Here is a 26,066-nt window from a genome sequence, read left to right as displayed (position 1 = left end):
TTGCCGCACCCCGGGACTGGAATGCGGCCCCGCCCCCACTCCCCAGCCAGCAAAACCACGCTCTCCCCGAGGACTGACGTCAATGAAGGGAGCATCTCCGGACGCGGCGTGAGGGCAGCCGAGGGCGGGGAGAGAGAGCCCCCAGGACACGCCCCTCGCTGCCGCTGCATCGCTGATTGGACCGGGGGCTTCTTCGCACTGGACTTTCGAGGCCAGCGGAGGGAAGGGGGAGGAGTAGGGCCACGCCTCTCATCCCTCTATCTCCACTGATTGGCTCGCGGAGTCTTCGCGTTCGATTTTGGAAGGCTCGCCGGGAGCTCACACCAAGGCTCGGCTCAGGATTGGCTGTTCTGGAACTAGGGAGCGCTTTCTCCGGGGAGCCGCGGCTGTGACCGAGGTGGCCCGCCTTGGGCGGCCAGGTACGTAGGTAGGCAGCCTGGCTCGCGCTGCGGTGGAAGTGGGTGGGCGCGCCGTCAGAGCAAGGGTGCAGGCGGGACCCGAAACCCCAGGTCCACTTAGGGCCCGTCGTTGTGCGAAGCTGCCACGTCTGAGCCCCGGGGGCCGACCCGCGCAGGGAATGTCGCCATGTGACCTCGGCCAGGACACCCCCTCCCAAGCTCTCATCCTGTTCATGAACGCCGCCTGGTCCTTGTGAGCACCGTCGCGGCAGGAAGCCCAGAGCTGCGCCCACCCCTTCGAAGGGGAAGGGGTTAGGGTGGGCGCATTTTAACTTGCGACTTGAGGTCTGTCGTTGCTGCCCTTCAGCGTGGTGAGTAATCGTTCTAACCCCCCGTGGGGCCGTGGAGGGCCGAGGTCACAGAGGCTAGCTTGGGAGACCCGACTTTGGATCCTTGTGCCTTCCAAACCCAAAGAATCAGATAGCAGGCTCTAAGAGGTTTCAAAGCCTCCTGAGTCCTTCCTCCCTCGGAAGACCTCGTCAGCCATCTGGCAGGAACAAAAATAGCAGTGGTGGAGAGCGTGGGCTTTGGGCTCAGACTCCCGTTCGCATCCCAGGCTGTTCACCTACCACCTGTGTGACTTTGGGAAGTTACTTAACCTTTCTGAGCTCAGCTTTCTCATCTGTAAAATGGGTGTAATAATAATGACTCCTCATAGGAGTTTTGTGAGAATTAAAGATGTTACTCCTCAGGAAGTGCTGTTCTGCACTTGACAGAGAGCAGGCTGCCTCAATGGCAGCTGTGATTTAAAAGTCCACGGATGAATCCATCTCCCTTTACCCTCTTCTCTCAAGACTAAAGGCTCTTTGAGGGAGTTTTATGAGGATGGTGAGGATGCAGATGGCAATGATTCTATAATCCCCTGGTGGTTAAACAGCCTTTCCTTTACATCATTCATTCATGATGATGTGATGTATGGGATGGAAACTTTTTTTTTTCCTGTCTTTTTGCCATTTCTTGGGCCGCTCCCGTGGCATATTGGAGGTTCCCAGGCTAGGGGTCTGATTGGAGCTGTAGCCGCCAGCCTATGCCACAGCCATAGCAACACAGGATCCAAGCCGAGTCTGCAACCTACACCACAGCTCATAGATCCCCAACCCACTGAGCAAGGCCAGGGACCGAACCCGCAACCTCATGGTTCCTAGTCGGATTTGTTAACCACTGAGCCACCACGGGAACTCCCGGGATGGAAACTTTTGCATACTTTATCTCCCTGGCCCCTTAAAGGTTATTTATTCTCACCATTTTGATGAGGAGCAAACTGCGGCAGGGGAAGTAGAGGCCTGCCACACTCACCCCAGTTATCAGTGGCACAGCCAGAATTCAAGGTTCTTGAACTCTTGAAAAGAATTATTCCTAGATCTAGAGGGAGTTTACTTCCAGGTCATATCTGAGAATTGATCTGGGAGAAGGACCTGTTTCCTTTCGTCACCTCCTGGGACACAGATTTGGAGGCCAGTGTGTGTCCCATATGTGCACCTTGCTGAACTAGGCCCAGTGGGGGGCCCCACACGGCCATTTGGACTGGGCCTCTTCCTTGAAGGAGCCACTGATTTTGGCTGCTGTCCAGGGGCATGTTTGTGCCGGGAAGCAGGCCAAGGCCACAAGTGTTGGTTTAGGCCTTGGGCCAGAGCCTCCAGTTCTTTTTCTAAGAGGCCCTTGGCCTCCGGTTACAGATTATTTCTGTCACCAGCGTTATCTGAAGGGGGTGAGCTGAGTAAGGGCCCACTTGCCACCCAGGTCACCCAAGTGTGTTGTGCCTGTCATAGTCCCCTGCACCTCCCAGGGACACCATGAGAACGGGTTTCTGAACTAAGATGCATAACTTACAAAGAACGCTCAGCTGAGCACCATATTTATATACTGCAAATCTAGTGCAGGATGAGTCACATTTTAAATGTATTTCTTTGTTAGAAGCTCTATAGTTCATTTATTACTGTTTCAAAACGAGTTGAACTTCATTCTCAACATTTGATATTTCCTTTGGGAATTCATCTGCAAGCCAGTTCAGGTGAAATTGAAGTATTTTGCAATTAGTCTTTACTCATTTGCTCACAGACCCATGCTTATCTTTTATGTCAGCTCTGAAGTTAAAGATCCATTTATAATCTTTTAATAGCTTCATGGTTTCATTTTCCCGTTTTAAAAAGTGCCATTGTTCAAGAATACACTGACTTCCCTAGATTCAGGTCTCATCCAGGAAATTAGTGGGGCGGTAACACCCTGAATGAGACAGGAAATCTTCTGATAATGAAAGGGTTCTGATTCAGTTTTCTCCCAGTTTACTCTCTAATCCTATGTCAAATCCACTGACTCTTCCTCCGAGCCTCACTCTGCTGTCTGAATTCCAGGGTGGGAAGCAGAACCAAGAGTGAGGGGCTTCAAAATCCGGAGATGCCAGGTCCCTCCCACCCCCCCGGTTCATGGAGGATGTGATTGAGGCTGCAGGCTCAGACTCTCCCGGATGGTTCCTTGTTGGTGCATTTGTAACTCACTGTAACTGTAACTTGTTACAGTTGGAGGCAGGAGGCTGCTGGGACCATCTGGGAAGGCAGGCTCTGAGCCATTTCCTCCCTGAGGCAGCGCTGCTGTTTGATCCCATTGCTCTCTTCTCTGACGGGAGGGTAAGATTGCCTGAGTCTAAGAGAAGGACTGTCCGCCTTCTCCCACCACCCAGATCTGCCTTGGAGTCTGTCCCAGGCTTGACCGTAGCCAGCCTAGAGTGCAGCAGAGCAGTGGCTTCTCTCTTCTACCAGACCCTAACCCAAATGCCCACAGCAGCACAACAGTCTCCAGGGAAGACTGATGAGGGCACAAAAGGGGAGCTGCTGGGTGGGGAGTTCCTTGGCCCCTAAATCAGCCAGACCTGTCCACACATGTGGCACCTAGGCCCTGGCAGGCAAGCAAACCCATCTCTGCTTCTGTATGGACCTAGCTTTGTCATGGAATCATTGACTCCCAACACGAGCACACGCCCTTGGAGGCCATAAGCATCAACTTGTTCTTTCAGAAGAGGGCAACAGGCTCACAGAGGCCACGTAAAGTGCCCAGGGCCTCTCAGCTGGTGAGTGGCCGAACTAGGGCTCAGAACTGACTCATAAGCCATGTTCTGTACATTAGGCGGGGTTGCAGTTCCAGATTTCTTCTGCGGAAGCTGGGGATCTGCCTCTTCAGAGTGCCACAGGTTCGAGGCTTCATGGCTGGGCCAGCCCGTCACCCAGTAAACAGCTCTGACACTAGCGAAAAGATTAAAATAAATTCCACCACCTCACTCCTGCCTGTGCGTAGGACTTTGTTCTTCCTCTTTCTTCCTTCTTTCCTTCCTCCTTCCCTCCCTCCCTCTTTCTCTTTCTTTCTCTTTCCTTTTTTTGTTCTTCTTCCCTAACCAGTGGTGACTTTCCTGCTTTATGAATTAGTCGAGAATCATGAAACAGTCCTCACAGAAATGATGGGAAGAAATGTGCTTTGAGCTGCCTGGCTGTGGGGGCAACTGCGTGGTTTAAAATCTTAGACTGCGGCCACTTAGACCAGGCTCTGGCCTTGCCTGGACCATGGGTACTCATATCTCAGCTTCCCTTGGCTCCTCTGTGAACTGGGATAAGGATGATAGTGCCTGATTCCTGGAGGTCCCCTCATGGCTCAGTGGTAATGAACCCAACAACTATCCATGAGGATGCGGGTTTGATCCCTAGCATCGCTTAGTGGGTTGAGGATCTGGCGTTGCTGTGGCTGTGGTGTAGGCTGGCAGCTGTAGCTCTGATTTGACCTCTAGCCTGGGAACTTCTATATGCTGCTGATATGGCCCTAAAAAGCAGGGGAAAAAAAAAAAAAAGTGCCTGATTCCTAAGAACTGTTTTTTCTTGTTTTAATTTTTTTTGTTTTGTTTTTTGGGTTTTGTTGTTGTTGTTTTTGTTTTGTTTTATTTGTTTTTTTTTTTTTGCTATTTTAGGGCCTCACCCACAGCATATGGAAGTTCCCAGCTAGGGGTCGAATTGGAGGTGTAGCCACCAGCCTATGTCACGGCCACAGCAATGCCGGATCTGAGTCACGTCTGTGACCTACACCACAGCTCGCAGTAGTGCCAGATCCTTAACCTACTGAGTGAGGCCAGGGATCAAACCCAAATCCTCATAGATCTTAGTTGGGTTCATTAACTGCTGAGCCACAAAAGGAACTCCTTTTTTTTTTTTTTTGTCTTTTGTCTTTGTTGTTGTTGTTTTTGTTGCTATTTCTTGGGCCGCTCCCTCGGCATATGGAGGTTCCCAGGCCAGGGGTTGAATCGGAGCTGTAGCCACCGGCCTACGCCAGAGCCACAGCAACGCGGGATCCGAGCCGCGTCTGCAACCTACACCACAGCTCACAGCAACGCCGGATCGTTAACCCACTGAGCAAGGGCAGGGACCGAACCCGCAACCTCATGGTTCCTAGTCGGATTCGTTAACCACTGCGCCACGACGGGAACTCCCTCCTTTTTTTTTTTAATGGCTGTACCCAAGGCATATGGAAGTTCTTGGGCCAGGGATTGAATCTGAGCTGCAGCTGCAAACTATGCTGTAGTTGCAGCAATGCTGGATCCTTTAAATCACTGCACCAGCCTAGGAATAAAGGCAACCTGAGCTGCTGCAGTCAGATTCTTAACCCACTGTGCCACAGCGGGAACTCCTCTAAGAACTGTTTTGAGGGTGAAGTGATACCATGCCTATTGCTGATACAGAATAGACACCTCATAGTTTTTATTTCTCTTTGTCAGCTTGAAAGTGTTACTTGGTGCAGGTTGTTTTCTGGTCACAGTATATTCATACCATCCACCTCTGGGGTTTAATTTACCATACATATTAGCTTTTAACTGCATTCCCAGGATTCCCATAATTGTGCCTGAGGAGAGGCATATTTTAAAATTCCCATTTTTGGAGTTCCCATTGTGATTCAGCAGAAATGAACCCAGCCAGCATCCATGAGAATGCAGGTTCGATCCCTAGCCACGTTTAGTGGGTTAAGGATCCATCGTTGCTGTGGCTGTGGTGTAAGCTGGCGGCTCCAGCTCCAATTCAGCCCCTAGCCTGAGAACTTCCCTATGCTGCACCTGTGGCCCTAAAAAAAATAAATAAATAAAAGATAAAATCCCCATTTCCCAGATAAAAAGCACAATTTTTATGAAGTTAATTTGTCTGAAAGTCTCCTGGAGGTTTGTTTTATTTATTTTATGTATTTTATTTTGCTTTTTAGGCTAGGGGTTGAATTGGAGCTACAGCTACAGCCATAACAATGCGGGATCCTTAACCCACTGAGCAAGGCCAGGGATCAAACCCATGTCCTCATGGGTAAAGGTTCGTTATGGCTGAGCCACACTGGGAACTCAAATTTAAATACATTTTAACTTTGATTTTTCCACCTCTTTAGGTTGGTCACTGGTTGACCTATCTCTGTAGCTAGTTGTGGAACAGGTCTGACTTAGCAACCAGGCCTTCCCCGTTAGGCCCAGGGCTGTGAAGGGTGGAGCGAGCACAGGCAGCTGGCTCAGGCCAGCCTGCTTGGAGGAAAAGGAGCGTCCATATCACACCCCTGTGTGCCCATGTCCCCTGACCCAAGTGTAAAGTCAAGGAGACCACAAAGAGGGGTGTTGGCATTTATTTAGCTCTCATTGGGTACCTGAAACCATACTAGACCCATTTAATCCTTACAACGAGCCTGAGAAGTGGTCATCAGCTGCATTTTATTTCTTAAATTTTTTTGTCTTTTTAGGGCTGCACCTGTGGAACATGGAGGTTCCCAGGCTACAGGTCCAATTGCAGCTGTAGCTGCTGGCCTGCGCCACAGCCACGGCAATGTGGGATCCAAGCCACGTCTGCAACCTACACCACAGCTCACGGCAACGCCAGATCCTTAACCCACTAAGCAAGGGCAGGGATCGAACACACAACCTCATCGTTCCTGGTCGGGTTTGTTAACCACTGCGCCATGACGGGAACGCCTCACAGTGATTGTTAAGTCAAGACTTACTCCACTTTGGCTCCTGGAGAATAGAAACGCCGGAAGCCCTTGCATTAGCCAGGACCCCTGGGTTTGGGATGGGCCTGCCAAGCTGCTGACATTCTTCCATGCTCCTTCCTCAGAGCACCCAGGATGGGCACCCCCGCCTCTGTGGTGAGTGAGCCGCCCCCCTGGCAGGCCCCAACAGAGGCCCGGGGCCGCAAGCAGGCCTCAGCCAACATCTTCCAGGATGCTGAACTGCTGCAGATCCAGGGCCTGTTTCAGCGCAGCGGGGATCAGCTGGCTGAGGAACGGGCGCAGATCATCTGGGAGTGCGCAGGGGACCAGCGTGTGGCAGAGGCCTTGAAGAGGCTGCGCAGGAAGAGGCCTCCTCGGCAGAAGCCCCTGGACCACTCGCTGCACCACTGCAGCCGGCTCAGGTAGGCCCTTGTGGCTGGAGGGCTGAGGTGGGGAGAGCACTAGTGATGCCCACTCCACTTCCTGGCTGGGTGGCCTGGAGCCACTAACCTGGCCTCGCCATGAAGTCCCTCCCACTGGGGTTGTTATAAGGTCTACAGAGCGCCTCCTGCATGGTTGGCACTTAAAAGATGGCTCTTAATACTGGAGTCACCCTATGACCCTGTGAACTCCGTAGGAAGGGGTGCCTGGGTCCTTTCAGTGCCACTGGGGTTCCCCACCAGGTGGGAAGGACTACTATTTGAAAGGGGAAAAAATCCTATTTACTTTTGTTGAACAGGTAACGAAGAAGTTGGAGAAATGGTGAGGGTCACACCCCTGAGCTAGTCCAACTCTGAAAGCTTTGCTTTGTCATACAGCTCTTGGAGGCAGAGACAGACGAGACCAGAGCCCTGGTCTCATTTGGCCCTGAGCTGTGTTTTTTTGTTTTTTTTTTGGTCTTTTGTTGTTGTTGTTGTTGCTATTTCCTGGGCCGCTCCCGCGGCATATGGAGGTTCCCAGGCTAGGGGTTGAATCGGAGCTGTAGCCACCGGCCTACGCCAGAGCCACAGCAACTCGGGATCCGAGCCGCGTCTGCAACCTACACCACAGCTCACGGCAACGCCGGATCGTTAACCCACTGAGCAAGGGCAGGGACCGAACCCGCAACCTCCTGGTTCCTAGTCGGATTCGTTAACCACTGCGCCACGACGGGAACTCCTGTTTTTGTTTTTTTGTTTGTCTTTTTGCATTTCTTGGGCCGCTCTCATGGCATATGGAGGTTCCCAGGCTAAGGATCTAATCGGAGCTGTAGCTGCCGGCCTACACTACAGCCATAGCAACGTAGGATCTGAACCACGTCTGCAACGTACACCACAGCTCACGGCAGCGCTGGATCCTTAATCCACTGAGCAAGGCCAGGGATCGAACCCGCAACCTCATCGTTCCTAGTCAGATTCATTAACCACTGAGCTACCACAGGAACTCCTGAACTGTGTTTTAATAGTTCGCCATGACCAGAATCTCTCCAGTTCTGATTCTATCCTTCCTATTGACGTTGGCTTAACACATGCTTGTTCCCTACAGAATCCCAGAGCCCCACGCTCCACTGGCCAACCCTCAGAGCAGTGCCACGGAGACGGCCTCCAGTGAGCAGTATCTGAACTCTCGGAGGACCAGTGCCAGGATCCGCCGGAACTGGGGGAAGCCGGGTCCCACAGGCTACCTCCATCAGATCAGACACTGACCCGGGGACGGGGCTGGAGACAGCTCTATCTTCCCTCAGGATTCACAGGGACTTTTGCCAAAGGGCCTGAAGAGGTGAAGAATTCTTGGAAGAGAGTTGAGGCAGACAGCCCCACTCAAGTAAATGCAACCCTGTGGCCACTGGTCTGCTTGAGTCAGAACAGGACTGGAGGGTTCCACTGAGCTGCTAGGTGGGACCCATTCCTCACCAGACTGAGGAAGAACGGTGACAGTTGCTGCCTCAGCCCTTCCCAGTTTAACACTATACCTGGGCTGCATGATATTCCCCTGGGAGTCAAGTGACAGACAGCATCTCAACACTCCTGCTACTAACCCTCCTGCTACTACAGTACCCCATGGTCCAGCAGCCTGTCCCACACCCCTTAAAATGTGGTTGAAGTGGCAAAATAAAACCATTTGCATCAAGAGCTATGTGAGTCTGTCACAGGAGAAAATCCTGAAATGGATATTTTGGAGCTGGGGGTGAGGCACTGGGCTCATTGCAGAGACGGGCTGTTCCCAGGAAGGAGCCTCTTTTTTCAGAGGCTGTCAGCTTGGAAGGCGACATGGAAGCCTTTCTGCAGGCAGTCCTGGTCTGAGGAGAGGAGAGAAGGCTCTTGACCCCTAGCCAGCTTTAGGAGGGTGAGGCTATTACAGTCAGCCCTGCATGGTGGGCAGTGGGTCTCAGGGCTGGATGAGTCTGTAGTCAGTGTAGTGAGTGCCAGCTCCTCAGCTGGCTTCATCCCTGAGCACCCACCGTCCAGGGGTAGCTTAACAGGTGTACCAGTCGTTCTCAAGCCTCTTGCATTACTGAGGTTTCCTAGAGCCTGAAAACCCTGAGGGTGAGGAGTTTTGACTACTATTCTGGTCTTGACTCAAAAGAAGCCTACTATGTGCTCATTAGTATTCAGCTCCCCTCCACACTCAACCTATCTGCTTGATTACCCACCACTGAAAGAAGCCAGGGTTCAAAGTGCTCCGGAGTGCGCAGTGATGTGCACACAGGGCAGGGCTGCCCTCTCGTGGCCAAGAAGAGATGCCAGTCCACATTCCTTATCACAAACCTGTGGGGCTAGAGGATTTTGGACTTCGGACTTTTTCGGCTTTCAGAAAGTAGTCAGTGCAAATACTGTATAATCTCTATTGGGGAACCATCTCAAAACAAAACACGACTATTTCTGCAACAAATATTCACAGTCAGAGGGCTACATGATGAATACAAACAGCTTCACAGCAGTGCAGGTTCCGGTCGTGTTGGTGTCACATGAGATTAGGGAACCTGTACCTTCCTCTACTAGAGGTAAAGAGACTCAGGGGCCATAGCTCAGCTCCATGCAACACAGGGTTCTTTGTCCTTAAGACTGCATTCGACCTTGTCTTCCCTCCACCAAAGAAAACTTGACAAAAAAGGTCAGAATTGGACTTGTTATTCATACATCTGCATTGATTTAAATACATTACATACAATTTCTACAGTGCATTAGAAGAACAATACAGAGGCGGCAGCACTCTCACAGCCCAGCCTCTACTCCCTGACACTGGGGACAGGGCTTATGGCAGGCAGAGGGCCAGGCCATTCCACGAGTGCCACCTGGAAGCCTGTTCTGGTCCTCTGGGCCCTGGCTCTCCCAAAGTCCACATTCAAGGCAACCTGAGTACAGGCTTCAAGGAGAGTGGAGATGGGCCAGGAAAGGATGCCCCATACTCTTTCACCTGCCAGGACTGGAACCAGCTCCCTCTTATATTGGACCCAGTTTCCTTCTCGTCTCAGAGCTGGTCTGGATGAGGGCAACGTGCAGATCTGCCTGGAGGGGGAAGCAACCGGGCTCTTAATACGGCTCAGGCTCTCTCGGGACAGCCAGGTGGGGCACTTTACCAACAAGTTTGTGCACAGATGTTGGTGGAGAGTTAAACACACGGGTTCCCTTCAGCCTCTGGGAGCCCTGCTGTTCCTGTCTTCTCGCAAGCATGGTCCCCAAGGCCAGAGTTCGGGTCGGCTCAACAGGATTGTCAGGGCTGGGCCTCCATCTACAGGGCTCGCATCTGGCTTCCAGAGGCTCTTCTCGTCAGCTGGGTGGAAGCCCAGGATAAGCGGGCTCCTGGGGCCAGCGTGGAAGGCAACCAGCCTGGCCCAGCTGACACGAGGGCTGCACATCTCTGCTCTGCTTCCTGCACGGCGGGAGCTGGCAAGCGGAGGGCACGCAGCCGTAGTCCTCGCTCCCTTTCTTTGGTTGTTTTTCAAACTGTCAAGATAGTTTCTTTCCAAGGCTGACTGACCAACCCCAGGGCTCCGGCAGCTTGAAATGTCCAGTAGCACAGGGGGGCCCCTTAACCACGAGTGGCACCTTCTTTACTCCCCGCTGAGGCCATTCTTTGCTTTGGTATAGAAAGGACTCGGACAGCTGGCAAAGGGGGACAGCTGAGGGGAAAGAGACAGGGAAGCAAGAAGATGCACACTGGGCTGGGCTGGCCCTGGGGGCCAGTGTGAAGGCCTCCCTCCTTTGGACCCCACCTTGCTCAAGAAGCCATGGAAAAACTGGCCTGGAATAAGAAGTCAGGGAGCAAAGGGATGCTTCCAATTAGGAGGCAGAGTACAAGTCTCGTTACCTCCACCAAGCAGCAGTGGTAGCATAAAAAGAAGTCCAAGGACCTAGTATCCTTGCCTCTTAGGAGCTGAGCCCCACCCCAGAACTCTCACCAAGAGCCACTCCAGACCCCAGAATGGAACCTCTAAGTCACAAGAGCAGAGAAAAAAAGTATCTAAAGTAATAGGAAGAAATCAGTGGACTGGGCGAGTCTATCACTTTTGGCTAGGACCAAGGGTTCAGGAAGCAAGGCTGGGATAAGTTCACCCACAGACCATTACAGCTCCCAGCATACCCTTAGGTGGAATGGATCACTTCTGCAGGCTAGGGGGTCAGCTTCCTCCCCCCTGCTTTTGCCTGAGTGACAAGCAAGCTGCAGGCCTGGACTAGAGAGGTAGGGTCCCTAGCAGGGCAGGGAGCAAAGGCCATCTACACAATCCCTGTAACACTGCTGGGAGCTCTAGAGCCAGTCTCCCCGCGGGGAGAACTGTGTTTGGAGTCCGCATATCGCACTGGTGAGAGAAGGGGAAGAAGCCCCGGCAGGAACCTACAGGGCAGGGAGTTCCCATCGTGGCACAGCAGAAATGAATCTGACTAGGAACCATGAGGTTGCAGGTTCGACCCCTAGCCTTAGTGGGTTAAGGATCTGGCGTTGCAGTGAGCTGTGGTATAGGTCGCAGATGTAGCTGGGATGTGATGTGGCTGTGGCCGGCAGCTGTAGCTCCAATTTGACCTCTAGCCTGGGAACGTCCATATGCCTCAGGTGAGGCCCTAAAAAGACCAAAAAAAAAAAAAAAGGAAAAGAAACCCACAGGGCTGTGTGCCTTCTGTCTGTCCCAGTGCTGCCAGCAAGTCACCCAGCTGCCTTGGTCCTGGGGAGTAAGGAACCAGGAGGCACCTGAATGTCTGGGTCCATGCAAATATAGGTCTCGATCAGCGGTTTCTGACATGAGAGGGTCTGGGAAACTGCCTGGGTTTTGCTACTGGTATTTATATTTGTTTTTTTGTTTTTTTTTTTTGTTTTTTTCTTCTGATGCAGAATATAATGAGGAATAGCAACAGAGCAGGGTGTCAGGGAGGGAGGGAGTTTCCCAGCCTGCCCCCCCAGGGATGCTGGAAGGGAGATGCTCCTTCTGGGCATGTGGACTACACGCCCTGAGCGCCAGCCCGCCCCAGCACTCAGAAGGGCCCAACAGCACACACTGTCCCACTGATTGTGCTTCTCCCTGTGCTTGGGAAAGCTCTGAGGAGGGTGGCAAGCAGACAGGGAGGGCTCTGAAGGGCACTGCTCTCCATAAGCTTCTCTGGCTTTTCCTGCAACCCGCTCCCCAGGCTTCCTCCTGGCCCAAGTCTCAGACAATATGCCTTCATTTGCCTCTGAGGCTACCACCACGAAAAGAAGGGCTTCCGACTCTGAAAGCTCTGCGTGTAGGACTCGCTAGCAGACCGCTGGTGGGAACGGGCTGTCTCGACAATCACGGGTGGCATCTGGACGAGGTGCAGGGGACTCTTGTTGTCTTTCAGAGCCTGGCTCAGATTTAGGATCTGCAGTGGGAAAAATAAGATCAGTGAGGCAAGGCCTAGGCATTCTGGTCTGCCCCCGAAGGAGATGTGCAGGTAGAGTGCTCACATAAATCAATACAAAAATAAACAATAAGGAGTTCCCATCATGACTCAGTGGTTAAGGAATCCGCCTAGGAAGCGTGAGGTTGCAGGTTCGATCCCTGCCCTTGCTCAGTGAGTCAAGGATTCGGTGTTGCTGTGAGCTGTGGTGTAGGTCGCAGATGCGGCTCGGATTCTGCGTTGCTGTGGCTCTGGCGTAGGCCGGTGGCTACGGCTCTGGTTAGACCCCTAGCCTGGGAACCTCCATATGCCACGGGAGTGGCCCTTGAAAAGACAAAAAGACAAAAAAACAAACAAAAAAACCCAATATACTAATGGAAAGTTGTGCCAATAGGCTATTTCCAAAAATAAGAATGTCAGTGGACAATGTAGAGAAAATGGAAACTTCTCCATTTGTTTGAAAAATACAAATGAAAACAAATACCTCCTCTTTTTTGCCCTTCTAGGTAATAAAGATACAGAAGACGACAATGACTCAGAGTTGGGGAGTGGATGAGGAGCTGGATCATGGGAGTTTTCAGAAAGGCAAGTGAACCATAAAGGCTTAAAAGTGAACAGGCCTCTGACTCAGCAACTCTGTTTTTAAAGACTAAGGAAACAATCACTGAGGTGCACAAAACACTTAGTTTCAATCAATACAGTGCAGTATTTTTTATAACAGCGAAAATGACATAAACGCCCAAGAGTATGGAATCAGTTAATAATTTAAAGGATTAGAAACAAGCAGTTAAAAAATGTATTCCGTGGTTCCTGTTGTGGTGCAGGGGAAACGAATCTGACTAGAATCCATGAGGATGCAGGTTCGATCCCTGGCCTCACTCACTGGGTTAAGGATCTGGCATTGCCGTGAGCTGTGGTGTAGGTTGCAGAAGTGGCTCAAATCTGGCGTTGCTGTGGCCGTGACATAGGCCAGTGGCTACAGCTCTGATTAGACCCCTAGCTTGGGAACTTTCATATATAACGCAAGTTCGGCCCTAAAAAGTGCACACATGCGCGTGCGCGCACACACACACACACACACACAAAGCCATTTCAGTTGAATTCTCCTTCTCATGCTGTCTTTTCATCATTTTAAATAAAATTTTTACTCTGGGAGTTCCCAGTGCAGCAGGATTAGTGGTGTCTCTGGAGCACTGGAATGCAAGTTCGAGCCCTGGCCCAGCACAGTGGGTCAGGGATCCAGCACTGCACTGCCACAGCTGTGGCATGGGTCACAACTGTGGCTCGAATCTGATTGCTGGCCCAGGAACTCCATAAGCTGTGGGGTGGCCAAAACAGGAAATTATTCTTTGTACGTTGGAATAATTTTACAATGGAAAAGTTACAAAGATGGTACAGTTCCTATATACCATTTGCCCAATGTCTCCTAATTTTATCATTTTATATAACCATGATACATTTACCCAAACTAGGAAATCAACATTGGAATATTGGTATTAACCACACTCCTGACTTAGCTTCCAGTACTGTTTTTCTCCTGTTCCAGGACACCACAGTGCATTTAGCTCTTACCAATTACTGTCTGTATTTTACAGATTATTTCAGATATGTGTCCAGAGGAACACATTTTCTTCCTCTTGTCGAAATCAGAATCACCATCGTTTATCTTCTCTGGGAGGACAGTACAAAAGCTGAAGTAGTCCTGGGACAGCCTTCTTTAAACCACTGGATGTTGAAGATTTTTCACAGCCAGGCCAGGGACACATGGGAAGGGAAGCTAGGTGGCACCCCCAAATCACACAACATACAGCCCTCAAGCCACAAATATCCTTGGCCTACAAATGCTGCCCCTAAAGAGGCAGAGATTCACTTGGAACAGAGGTTTCAGAAATCAGAAGAAGATCCTACTGGTAATTAACTCCTTTTTCACTTAATTGTATTTCTCAGTACCCTACACTGCTTCTAAGAGCCTTGAGTACAAGACCAGGGCAGAAAACTAAAAGGAGGTTCAGGAGTTCCCGTTGTGGCGCAGTGGTTAACAAATCGGACTAGGAACCATGAGGTTGCGGGTTCGATCCCTGGTCTTGCTCAGTGGGTTAAGGATCTGGTGTTGCTGTGAGCTGTGGTGTAGGTTGCAGACGTGGCTCGGATCCTGCGTTGCTGTGGCTCTGGCGTAGGCCGGTGGCTACAGCTCCGATTAGACTCCTAGCCTGGGAACCTCCATATGCCTCGGGAGCGGCCCAAGAAATAGCAAAAAGACAAAAAATAAATAAATAAATAAATAAAAAACTAAAAGGAGGTTCAAATGGAATTAGAGTGGACTGTGCAGGAGACCATCCAACTCACGAGACAGGATTTTACACCTGCCCTGGCTGGGCCTCACTGTGCTCCCCTTTAGTTCTTCGGGTTAGAAGTCATCTCTCAAGCATGCTTAAGTCTTTATGGTAAAATGTCAAACTCTCTACAACTTACTTTCAAAATACTTAGCCAAAAACTAACAAAATCTATCTACAGAGAGAATACAGATATATCTAAAGAGAGAAATTTGGAATTCCCGTAGTGGCTCAGAGGAAACGAATCTGACTAGGAACCGTGAGGTTGCGAGTTCGATCCCTGGCCTCGCTCGGTGGGTTAAGGGTCGGGCATTGCCATGAGCTGTGGTGTAGGTTGAAGACGTGGCTCAGATCTGGTATTGCTGTGGCTGTGTTGCAGGCCAGTGGCTACAGCTGATTCGACCCCTAGCCTGGGCACCTCCATATGCCACAGGTGTGGCCCTAAAAAGGGAAAAAATTAAAACAAATTTTTTTTAAACAGAAATTATATAGTGAGATAGATAATATTCAGGTAGATAATATATGGAGATATGAGATAAAGCTAACTAAATGCAACAAGTGGTGTGTCTAGGAGAAAAATCCCACTCTTTCAACTTTATTGACATTAGAAATGTTTCATTTATAGCAGGCACATAATGCTAAAATATAAATACTGTCTTTGAAAATGTTACCTAAAGAAGCTTTCCCTCAGACCTTGCATTCTTTTGTTTTGTTTTGTTTTATTTTTTGGGCCGCTCCCGCGGCATATGGAGGGTCCAGGCTAGGGGTCGAATCGGAGCTGTAGCTGCCAGCCAACACCACAGCCACAGCAACGTGAGATCTGAGCCAAGTCTGCAATCTATGCTACAGCTCACGGCAACGCTGGATCCTTACCCCACTGAGCAAGGCCAGGGATCGAACCTGCAACCTCATGGTTCCTAGTCGGATTTGTTAATCACTGAGCCACGACGGGAACTCCAGGCCTTGCATTCTTTCCATAACTCCTAGTTAGAAGCTTTTATGCTGAACAACCACTTCCATCACCCAACTCCATCTTTCTGGGGGCTCCTCATTCTTCCCCTTTGGCTTTAAGCCACTGTATGGCCCACTCTGCGTTTATGGCTCAGGCAGGTAGAAGGCTGTGACTTCCTTCTGCTTACATGCTAGGAGGAGGAGCTGGACACTCACGGCACCTTATGGTTTTAGTAACAGGCACTCTAGGTTGTAAGATGCCACAGGCCCTCAAAGGACATTAGATGGATGGAATTCCCCTTGTGGCACAGTGGTAACAAACCCGACTAGTATCCATGAAGATGTGGGTTCAATCCCTGGCCTCACTCAGTGGGTCAAGGATCTGGGGTTGCCGTGAGATGTGGTGTAGGTTGCAGACAGGGCTTGGCGTTGCTGTGGCTGTGGCGTAGGACAGCAGCTATGCTCTGATTCGACCTCCTAGCCTGGGAACCTCTATATACCACAGGTACAGCCCTTAAAAAAAAAAAAAAAAAGAAGAAGACAAAGAGCACAAGATGGAAAGAAAGCTAAAATTGCACTCTCTCAACCACACACAACCCCCATCCCACCTTTTGCCGCTCTAGATAAGGGCCCTAGCTAAATATAATGAGAGGAAGGTTCTATGCTGTTGGCAAGGGACTGGAGTTGGGAAGGGATTAGAGAAGACACTACAACAGGGACAGAGGTACAGCCTACATGAACTTGAGAAGTTTATTCCTTTATGCTGAGTCCCCATGATGCCAGAGTACATCATGCAGCTTTTAAGGTTTCTAAAAATTCTGCCAGCCTAGCTGGGCCCTTACATTATTTGGGAAATGTAGGAAGACCACATTAGTGGTATTCTGGCAACTAAAATAACTGCAGCTCTTTAAAACCTGTCTGTCCCTTTTCTAGGGAAAACGGGCTCAGTAAGCTCAAGAGCTGCCCTTACCAGAAGCTTTTCACTAGATGGTAGAAAGAAGTAAATGTTTCTTTACGACCAAGAAAGCCTTCTTGTCCTTTAAAGATGTGAGAAGCTGTGTACAGAATTATAATAAAAGAGCTAACCCACATTGAGTACTTCCACACACCAGCACTACTCCAACTGTTTTCAATCATTTATCTGATGATAACCCTTTGAGGTTCTGTTGGTTTTTTGTTTTTTGTTTTTTTTTTGTCTTTTGTCTTTTTTGTTGTTGTTGCTATTTCTTGGGCCGCTCCCGCGGCATATGGAGGTTCCCAGGCTAGGGGTTGAATCGGAGCTGTAGCCACCGGCCTACGCCAGAGCCACAGCAACTCGGGATCCGAGCCGCGTCTGCAACCTACACCACAGCTCACAGCAACACCAGATCGTTAACCCAGAGCCGCCAGATCGGCTCGGATCCCTGGTGTAGGCTGGTGGCTACAGCTCTGATTCAACCCCTAGCCTGGGAACCTCCATATGCCGCGGGAGCGGCCCAAGAAATAGCAACAACAACAATAACAACAACAAAAGACAAAAAAAAAGAATATGTCAAAATAAAAACAAAAAACAAACAAAAAATGTCAAACTAATAAGCAGAATGTCAGTGTCCTACAGAGTTTTAAGACAATTTTTCAAGTTATTCATTAGTATGCTTTGCAAGATCAATGCCCTGGGGTTTCCTTGGCTCTCTTTGAAGGTGAAATGGAAAAAGAAGTAATAACATGGCTTATAACTGTAATGACAAAAATTGTAACCTTGGCCATCGTCTGAGTGCTTACCATGAGCCAGGCATTGTTTTTCCTGAACACCTGATATACAATGTCTCATGTAAACTTTTGGCCAACTCTGCAAAGTATTATTACTGTCCTATTTTATAAACGCGGAAGCAGAGGCTCTTGCCCAAGGTCATGGTGCTAGGAAGTGGTGAAGCAGAAGTCTGACTCCAGAGCCTAGCTCTTAACCACCAAGGCATACAGCCTGCCTTGAGCAATTTGAGGACAGAGTCCACCGGAGAAACCTAGCAAGGAACTGGCACAGAGCTAAGCACATAGTAAGTGGTTCACCAAGCACCAGATACCATGGAAGAGGTGGGAGCTTTGGGACGGCTACCTTTCCTCTCCCAGGTGTTAAGGCAGAGTCATAAATATATACGGTATAGACGGCAATGGGTGTACAACACAAACTCTACGCATTTACCCAACATGAGCATATAACCCTCTCGGAGAGAGCCCTGGGATGGGACTATCCGAGGCTTACCTGCCCCCGCATGACGGCAATCTGCTTATGGAACTGGCCCCTATCGAAACCGGGATCTTTCTGCAAAAGAAAGGCAGGAGCTGAAATCTGCATGAGTTCTCCAGAACCAGCTTTCCTCCTCCAATTAGAAACTTCCTAGTAAAGAAAACCTTCATGAGGCTTAGAAGGCTTAGTGAGATTAACTGACACCCCAGAACTCTCTGTTTCAGAGATAGGGAAATAGAGAACAAGTAAATATCTTGACCTCAGTCTCATCATTAATGCTAAAGAACCCCAGGCATGCTCCATTTGAAAATGAGCTCTGCAGGTCCACTGCAGCCACAGACCCACAATACACATCAGTGGGATGCAGCACAGCTGCCAATTTTTTTCAAACCAATCCAAGCTAGGTCTTGCTGTCCACAGGGGGGAATAATGTTCTTCGCTGGCTAACACAAGCCAGAAGGGTGTTTCCATTTTCTCTGGGCTTGTATCAGGACCAATTAGAAAAACCACTGGAATTCTTTCTTTCATATGGTTATAAGGCTGAGGTTCCCAGGGCTAACCTTGAAGAGTTCATATAGGTCCTCCTCCAAGTCCTTGACGAAATTAGGGTCCGATATCTTTGGAAGAATCAGATCTTTGATCTCCTGAGAGAATGGGACTTTTGCCTGGGGCAACCAGGCCCAGTAAAAAGGATCTGAAAAGAGGGAAAGTCAAAAGCAAAGCTGGTGTTTAAAAAGTCCCTGCCCATCTATTTCCTCCCCCTGTCAGAGCACTGGCAAAGCAGGGCACCCCTCTGATTTGAGACACAACAGAAAAGAAAAGTTATAAGGGCTGTTAACCCTTGAGGTTACACAGCAAGTGGTGAGACTAAAATTCAAACCCAAGTCTGCCTAATCCCTGAGCCTATGCTCTTTTTCTAGACATTCTATGACTTTCCACTAGAAAGCAATTATATGCCACTGAAACATTGAGGTGCTCCTTCTAAAAAGACAAACAAAGTACTGCAAAGGGGCTAGTGATCCCTACATGTACCTCTCCCTTTCCCAAAGTGTCTCAGTTATAATGGGGCAGGGGCTGGCTTTCAGGATATCGACAACAAAGACAAAACACTGACAGCAGCTTACATTTAGAAACGTAGGTAGGAGTTCCCGTCATGGCTCAGCGGAAACGAACCCGACTAGTATCTATGAGGACTCGGGTTCGATCCCTGGTTTTGCTCAGTGAATTAAGGATCTGGTGTTGCCAGGAGCTATGGTGTAGGTCACAGAAGTGGCCTGAATCCCGAGTTGCTGTGGCCGTGGCACAGGTCAGCAAGTGCAGCTCTGATTCGACCCCTAGCCTGGGAACTTCCACATGCTGGGGGTATGGTCTTAAAAAGACAAAAGGAAAAGAAAAGAAACAAAAAGAATAAATTACAGTAAGGCAGTCCTCAGAAGGAATAAAAATGCAAAGCAGAGATGCAAAAACTCAACCCTATGCTTCTAATGGGAATAACATAAGGTGAAAATTTTCATAGTATCTTACATTATGGATGCGCCAGTCACTGTGCTCAAGCGCATGAACTGCAGTAATTCATTAATTCTTAGAACAATCCTGTGATAGACATCTTTTTATATCCATTGCACAGATAAAACTGAGACCAAGCAAGAAAAGAGCCACAGACCACAGTGGTCTTGAGACTTACATGCCCTCCAGGAGTCAGGATGCTTCAGGGGGAAAGCCAACCCATTGTCTATGGCAGCCACCTTGATAACAGGCTCCTTCACCACCACCCAGTCTGTGTCCTGAAGAGCAAGGAAAGACTAAATATTTATAGAGCCCCATTTGCCTCAGGCCCTTTAACGTAGTAGCAAAGCATCCCATCTCCACCTCCTCAGGCACCAGTCCTGACTCACCCTCTGAACTGGCTTCCTTAGTGTTACCTGGACTTAAGACATTTATGGCCCCTTTGATTTGGCTTCTTTGAGATTCTCAGAGTCCCTTTCTTATTTTGGAAAAGGTACATTTCCCCAAGAGTTGCCACAGTTCTTGGTAAGATGGGAAATGACAATAATACAAGATAACTCTAAGCCATTCCTCCTAGGGAAAGGCAGTGAGAATTCTGAGAAGATAAAAAGAAGAAAGGAAACTCAATGATCAGTCAGCCAAGGTCCTTTCCTGTGGACCTTGACTTAGATGCCATTTCGCTGGTGGTGACCACATTTTCCAGTAAGATAACAGAACCGTGCAAGATAACAGCTGGCTCTTGCACAAGGGAGTCTGTTTCCCTGCTTTAGTGACACAGTAAAAGGAACAGGACGCAGAGTTCCCTAGTGGCTCAGCAGGTTAAGGATATGGTGTTGTCTCTGCTGTGGCTCAGGTTTGATCCCTGACCCAGAAACTTCCGCATGCCAAAGAGTGTGGCCAAAAAAAGGAAAGGATGAGAGCTGAATACAAAGAGAGCAGAGCGGGCTACCCATGAAAGCCCACGTCAGACATTCCCTGTCTATTTGGCTCCATGCTCAGGTTAACTAGTGCCACCCAGGAACAGGGAGTGTGGGTCCAGGACACCTGCATCAGACTCTGCTGGCATACCTTATTAAAAGTGTGAAATCCTCAGTTTTACCCCACACCTAATGGACAAAAGGCTTGTAGAATCTACACTTTTTTTTTTTTTTTTTTGCTTTTTAGGGCCTCACCTGTGGCATATGGAGGTTCCCAGGCTAGGGGCAAAACTGGAGCTGCAGCTGCCAGCCTACACAACAGCCACAGCCACGCCAGATCTGAGCTGTGTCTGTGACCTACACCACAGCTCACAAAAACACTGGATCCTTTTTAACTCAATAAGCGAGGCCAGGGATTGAACTTGCATCTTCATGGATACTAGTTGGGTTTGTAACCCACTGAGCCATGATGGGAACTCCCTGTGCAGTTTTTAATTAAGCTCTTCAGGTGATTCTGATGTACAGAATTTGAGAACCACTATTAGAAAAGGAAGTAAAATACTATGAGGATGTGTTAGGTAACCTTATTATGGTAAACATTTTGCAGTATACACACATACAATCATCACCTTGTACATCTTAAATCTGTATAAGGTTATATGTCAGTTATATCTCAATAAAGCCGAGGGGGGGGAAACACTGTAAGGAATAAAAACCAATCTTACTCTTCTCCAGGTAGCCTTCCTGCTCTTTCTTTTTTTTTTTGTCTTTTTGTCTTTTCTAGGGCTGCACCCATGGCATATGGAGGTTCCCAGTCTAGGGGTCTAATTGGAGCTGTAGCAGCTGCCAGCCTACACCAGAGCCACAGCAATGCAGGATCCGAGCTGCATCTGTGACCTACACCACAGCTCATGGCAACGCCGGATCCTTAACCCACTGAGCGAGGCCAGGGACTGAACCTGCAACCTGGTGGTTCCTAGTTGGATTCGTTAACCACTGAGCCATAATGGGAACTCCCCTGCTCGTTTTAAAAAATCAGATTGAAAAGGGATGGGGAAGTGTGGTGCAGTATAAAAGCAATGAGAGGGTGGTGTTCCCTAGTGGCCTAGCAATTAAGGATTTGGCACTGTCACTGCTGTCTTAGGTTACTGCTGTGGCTTGGGTGTGACCCCAGCCTAGGAACATCCACATGTCTTGAAAATGTCCAAAAAGGAAAAGGAAAAAAAAAAAAGAAATCACTGGGCCAAATAAAATCACACTGGTTCACTGATGCACTATTTCTCAGACCTTTACTGCCCGACTATGCAATGTGAATCTCTCAGTGACAAGAATGGATATATATATGTGTGTGACTGGGTCACCTTGCCATACAGTAAAAAATTGACAGAACACTGTAAACCAGCTATAACGGAAAAAAATAAAAATCATTAAAAAAAATCTCCAAAAAAGGCACAAAGTATGTAAAATGTTCCAAACTTACTTGAACTTTTCTTCATTCTATCCCTGTTAACATCATTTAACAGGATATTCCTTAAAAAACAGATCGAGAAAAGCTCTATCAAATATTAACCTATCAATTTATTTTGTGTGTCTTTTTTTTTTTTTGTCTTTTTGCTATTTCTTTGGGCCGCTCCCGCGGCATATGGAGGTTCCCAGGCTAGGGGTCGAATTGGAGCTGTAGCCACAGGCCTACGCCAGAGCCACAGCAATGTGGGATCCGAGCCACGTCTGCAACCTACACCACAGCTCACAGCAACGCCGGATCGTTAACCCACTGAGCAGGGGCAGGGACCGAACCCGCAACCTCATGGTTCCTAGTCGGATTCGTTAACCACTGCGCCACGACGGGAACTCCTATTTTGTGTGTCTTTTTAGTGCTGCATCCACACATGGAAGTTCCTGGGCTAGGGGGTGAATCAAAGCTGCAGCTACCTATACCACAGACAGAGCAACGCCAGATCCAAGGCTTATCTGCAACCTACACCTCAGCTCATGGCAACACCAGATCCTTAACCCAGGGCCAGGGGTCGAACCCAAGTCCCCATGGATATTACTTGGGTTCATTACTACTGAGCCACAACAGAAACTCCCTAACCTGTCAATTTTAAAGACATGTGCTATCCTGATTCCTCTGAACTGATGTGATCTAAATATTAGACTATTACATGCTTCCATGTTACGTATATACCCCACTTCATCCTCTCCTTCAATATATAAATCAACCACTTACCCGAGAGCTAGAACTATCCATTGGACAGTCATATTTAATCAGCCAGTTGTCATTGCCTCGATCTGTGAACAGAACAGAAATATGAAGTTAGTAGAAAAAACTGGGGTGATTTCCACTTTTAGTAATGATGAGCTAGGTATTTTGGACACTTGGGGACTAATCACTCAACTAGGATCAACTACAAAAAAATGGATAAAATATTTTTAACTCTCTTAAAGGCATTTGAGATTTTATAAGACCCTTAAGAGTTAACGTAACATGATCTGAGAGAGAAAGAAAACCCAGAGAGGGAGTCCAGCATTTGTGGCTTCTTTTTTCTTGCAGCACCTGCTGATATGGGATGAGATGGCTGCACGACTGAGAGGTAGAACAATGTTCTAATAGCCCTGTGGAGCTAGGGAGGCAAAACTGTAGTCTGGTGACCGATAAAGGGGAGAAAACCTTGGTACACCTTCCATGCTTTGGGTTGAAACCTGAAGGGCTACACCTAAGAAGTGGGCAGAAATTCCCTTCAATACCTGAAATCAACATGATCCTGGGTTGCTGATGAATCTAGCTGCTTGCAGAAGCAAACATTTTTTTCCCAGACAGAGTTATACCAACCTCATAGGCCTCCAAATATTTCTATAAGTTCTGACATAAAATATCTGACAATCAAAAATAACGAGGTATACAAGGAGACAAGATGACACAAATAAAAACAAGGAGTTCCCGATGTGGCTCAGCGGAAATGAATCTGACTAGTACCCATGAGGATGCAGGTTTGATCTCTGGCCTTGCTCAGTGGGTTGAGGATCTAGCATTGCCATGAGCTGTAGTGTAGGTCGCAGACGCAGTTCAGGTCCCAAGCTGCTGTGGTCGTGGCATAGACAGGCATCTACAGCTCTGATTTGACCCCTAGCCTGGGAACCTCCATATGCCGCAGGTACGGCCCTAAAAAAGAAAAAAAACAAAACAAAGAAAACCATAGAAAATTAAAACAACCTTACAGGGGCTTTGAATTAAGTTGAAAGAGACGCTTAAATGTTCAAGACAAAATCCTTAACATGTTTAAGAAGACAAAAGACAAGATTAATAATATCAGCAAACAGAAATCTATAAAAAAAGAACTGAATAGAAATTCATGAACTAAAAAATACAGTTATGAAAATTAAGAACTCAAAACAGGAGTTCCTGGAGTGGTGCAGTGGGTTAAAGATCCAGCATTGTTTCTGCAGTGGCATGGATTCGATCCCCAGCCCACTGCAGTTGGTTAAGGATCTGGTGTTGCTGCAGCTATGGTGTAGGTTGCAGCCACAGCTCAGATTTGATCTCTGGCCTGGTAACGTCCATATGCCTCTGGTATGGCCAAAAAAGAAAAAAAAAAAAAAAAGAACTCATTACATAAGTTTAATAGTGGATTGGAGTTCCAGAAGGAACAAAGAGAAAAATAAGCAGGATATTTAGTATCTCCTTTATAGCTGAGAATTTTCCAAAAGTGACAAAAGATATCAAATTATAGATTCAAGGAACCCTCTAAAAACAAGGAAAATATACCTAGGTATATCATAGTAAAAATGTTGAAAACCGGAGTTCCCATCATGGCTCAGTGGAAACGAATCTGACTAGCATCCATGAGGCTGCAGGTTCGATACCTGGCCTCACCCAGTGGGTCAAGGATCCGGCGTTGCTGTGAGCTGTGGTGTAGGTTGCAGACGCAGCTTGGATCTGGCGTTGCTGTGGCTGTGGTGTAGGCCAGTGGCTAAGGTCCAATTCAACCCCTAGCCTGGGAACCTCTATATGCTGCAGGTGCAACCCTAAAAAGACAAAAAAAAAAAAAAATTGAAAATCAAACACATAGTAAATCTCAAAAAAAGCTAGAAAAAAAGACTAGCCTTCAAAAAGGCAACAATAATATAGACAACTTATTTATCCACAGAAACCATAGGAGCAAGAAGACATTGAAATGTTTTTTAAATATTGCTGAGAGAAAATAACTGCCAACCCCACATTCTCTACTCAACAAAAATATCCTACAATATAAAGGTGAAATAGAGACATTTTCTGACAAAAACAGAAAATTCATCACCAGCAGACTAATACCTCAAAATAATAAAAGTCATATATGAATACCCAGAGCAAACATCAATGGTGAAAGCTCTTTCTCTAAGATCTAGAATGATGCAAAAATTTCCACTTTCACTATTTCTTTTCTTTTTTTTTTTTTCCTTGACCATGCCTTTGGCATGTGTAAGTTCCAGGACAAGGGATCAAACCCGTGCCACAGCAGTGACAATGCTGGTTCCCTAACCCACAAGCCACCAGGGAATTCCATTTTCACTATTTCTATACAACACAGTATTGAAAGACCAGATAAATTATGCAAGAAAAAGAAATAAAAGGTATCCAAATTAGAAAGGAAAAAGTAAAATTATCTCTGTTCATAGATGATATAATCTTATATGTAGGAAACCTTAAAGATTTCACAAATAACCATTAGAACTAATAAATAAACTCAGCAAAAGTATCAGGATACCAAGTTAACCACAAAGGAGTTCTCGTTGTGGTTCAGCAGGTTAAGAACCCAACTCAGATACATGAAGATACAAATTCAATCCATGGCCTCACTCAGTGGGTTAAAGATTTGGCATTGCCACAAGCTGTGGCATATGTCACAGATGTGGCTTGGACCCAGTATTGCTGTGGATGTGGCTGGCGTAGGTCAGCAGCTGCAGCTCCAATTAGACCCCTAGCCTGGGAACTTCCAAATGCCAAAGGTGCGGCCCTAAAAAGAAAAAAAAAAAGTCAACCATAAAGATCAGTTCCTTTTCTATTCAATAACAATGAACAATCCAAAACAGAAATTAAGAAACAATTCTATTTGCTACAATATCAAAAAGAATAAAATACTTAGGAATTAATTTACCAAGGAGGTCAAAGACTTATATAATGAACGCTATAAAATATTGCTGAAATAAATTTAAAAAGACACAAATAAATGGAAAGACACCACATGTTCATCGATTAAGATATCAATACTACTTTGAAGTGAAGCAATTTAGAGATTTACTGCAATTCTATCAAAATCCCAATGTTTTTTGCAGAAATAGAAAAGCCCATCCCAAAATTTGTACAGAATCTCAAGGGACCCCAAACAGCCAAAATGATCCAGAAGAAGAACAAAGTTGGAAGATTCCTGTTTCATCCAAAACTTTTGAATTTACTACAAAACTTACTACAAAGTTATAGTACCCAAAATAGTGTGGTACTAGCATTAAGACAGACCAATGGATTAGAATAAAGAATCTAGAACTAAATCTTTGCATATATGATGAAATAATTTTTAAAAAGGGCAGGAAGACTATTCAATAGGGAAAACACAGTTTTTTAACAAACGATGCTGGGAAAACTGGTTCTATACATACAAAATAATTAAGTTGAGACGTTATTTAACGCCATATACAAAAATTAACTTGAAATGGACCCATGACCTAAATCTAAGACCTAAAACTATAGAATTCAGAGAATAAAACTTAGGGCAAAAGCTTCAAGACATTGGATTTAGCAATGATTTCTTAGATATAACATGAAAGGCATAGATAAAATTAAAAAAGACTTCATGATAAACTTTAAATCAACTGCATCAAAA

At 47.4% G+C, this 26,066-nt stretch overlaps 2 protein-coding genes across 4 annotated transcripts in view; one reads left to right on the top strand and one right to left on the bottom strand.

Moving 5' to 3' along the window:
• The first annotated feature begins 250 nt into the window (after window positions 1–250).
• On the top strand, window positions 251–8,557 carry AVPI1 (arginine vasopressin induced 1). 3 transcript variants are annotated; one of them, XM_047760976.1, is made up of 3 exons: window positions 251–427; window positions 6,572–6,868; window positions 7,971–8,557. In XM_047760976.1, the coding sequence occupies exons 2-3, from the start codon at window positions 6,582–6,584 to the stop codon at window positions 8,128–8,130; spliced, it is 447 nt and encodes a 148-aa protein (XP_047616932.1). In that variant the 5' UTR covers window positions 251–427; window positions 6,572–6,581; the 3' UTR covers window positions 8,131–8,557. The 3 variants fall into 3 exon arrangements, with proteins under 3 accessions (XP_047616932.1, XP_047616931.1, XP_047616930.1); XM_047760975.1 differs by having other exon boundaries at window positions 252–769; XM_047760974.1 differs by having other exon boundaries at window positions 255–419.
• A 2,875-nt stretch (window positions 8,558–11,432) lies between these two features.
• Window positions 11,433–26,066, bottom strand: part of PI4K2A (phosphatidylinositol 4-kinase type 2 alpha) — a 32,262-nt gene continuing 17,628 nt past the window's right edge. Inside the window, exons 5-9 of the mRNA XM_047759469.1 lie at window positions 22,439–22,500; window positions 19,470–19,569; window positions 18,346–18,479; window positions 17,801–17,860; window positions 11,433–12,259 (exon numbers count right to left, since the gene is read on the bottom strand). Coding sequence (XP_047615425.1) covers window positions 12,098–12,259; window positions 17,801–17,860; window positions 18,346–18,479; window positions 19,470–19,569; window positions 22,439–22,500 — 518 coding nt within the window. The 3' untranslated portion in view covers window positions 11,433–12,097. The remainder of the gene's footprint in view (window positions 12,260–17,800; window positions 17,861–18,345; window positions 18,480–19,469; window positions 19,570–22,438; window positions 22,501–26,066) is intronic.

The sequence above is a fragment of the Phacochoerus africanus genome, chromosome 15 (assembly GCF_016906955.1).
Source record: "Phacochoerus africanus isolate WHEZ1 chromosome 15, ROS_Pafr_v1, whole genome shotgun sequence".
Taxonomy (NCBI): domain Eukaryota; kingdom Metazoa; phylum Chordata; class Mammalia; order Artiodactyla; family Suidae; genus Phacochoerus; species Phacochoerus africanus.
Note: the sequence above shows the minus strand (reverse complement) of the source record. Positions and strands in the feature narration are given on the sequence as shown.

Excerpts from the sequence above, each read along its gene's own strand:
- AVPI1 (XM_047760976.1), top strand. The coding sequence starts at position 6,582 with ATGGGCACCCCCGCCTCTGTGGTGAGTGAGCCGCCCCCCTGGCAGGCC. Across the intron at positions 6,869-7,970 it reads CACCACTGCAGCCGGCTCAG|AATCCCAGAGCCCCACGCTC; the intron begins GTAGGCCCTTGT and ends TGTTCCCTACAG.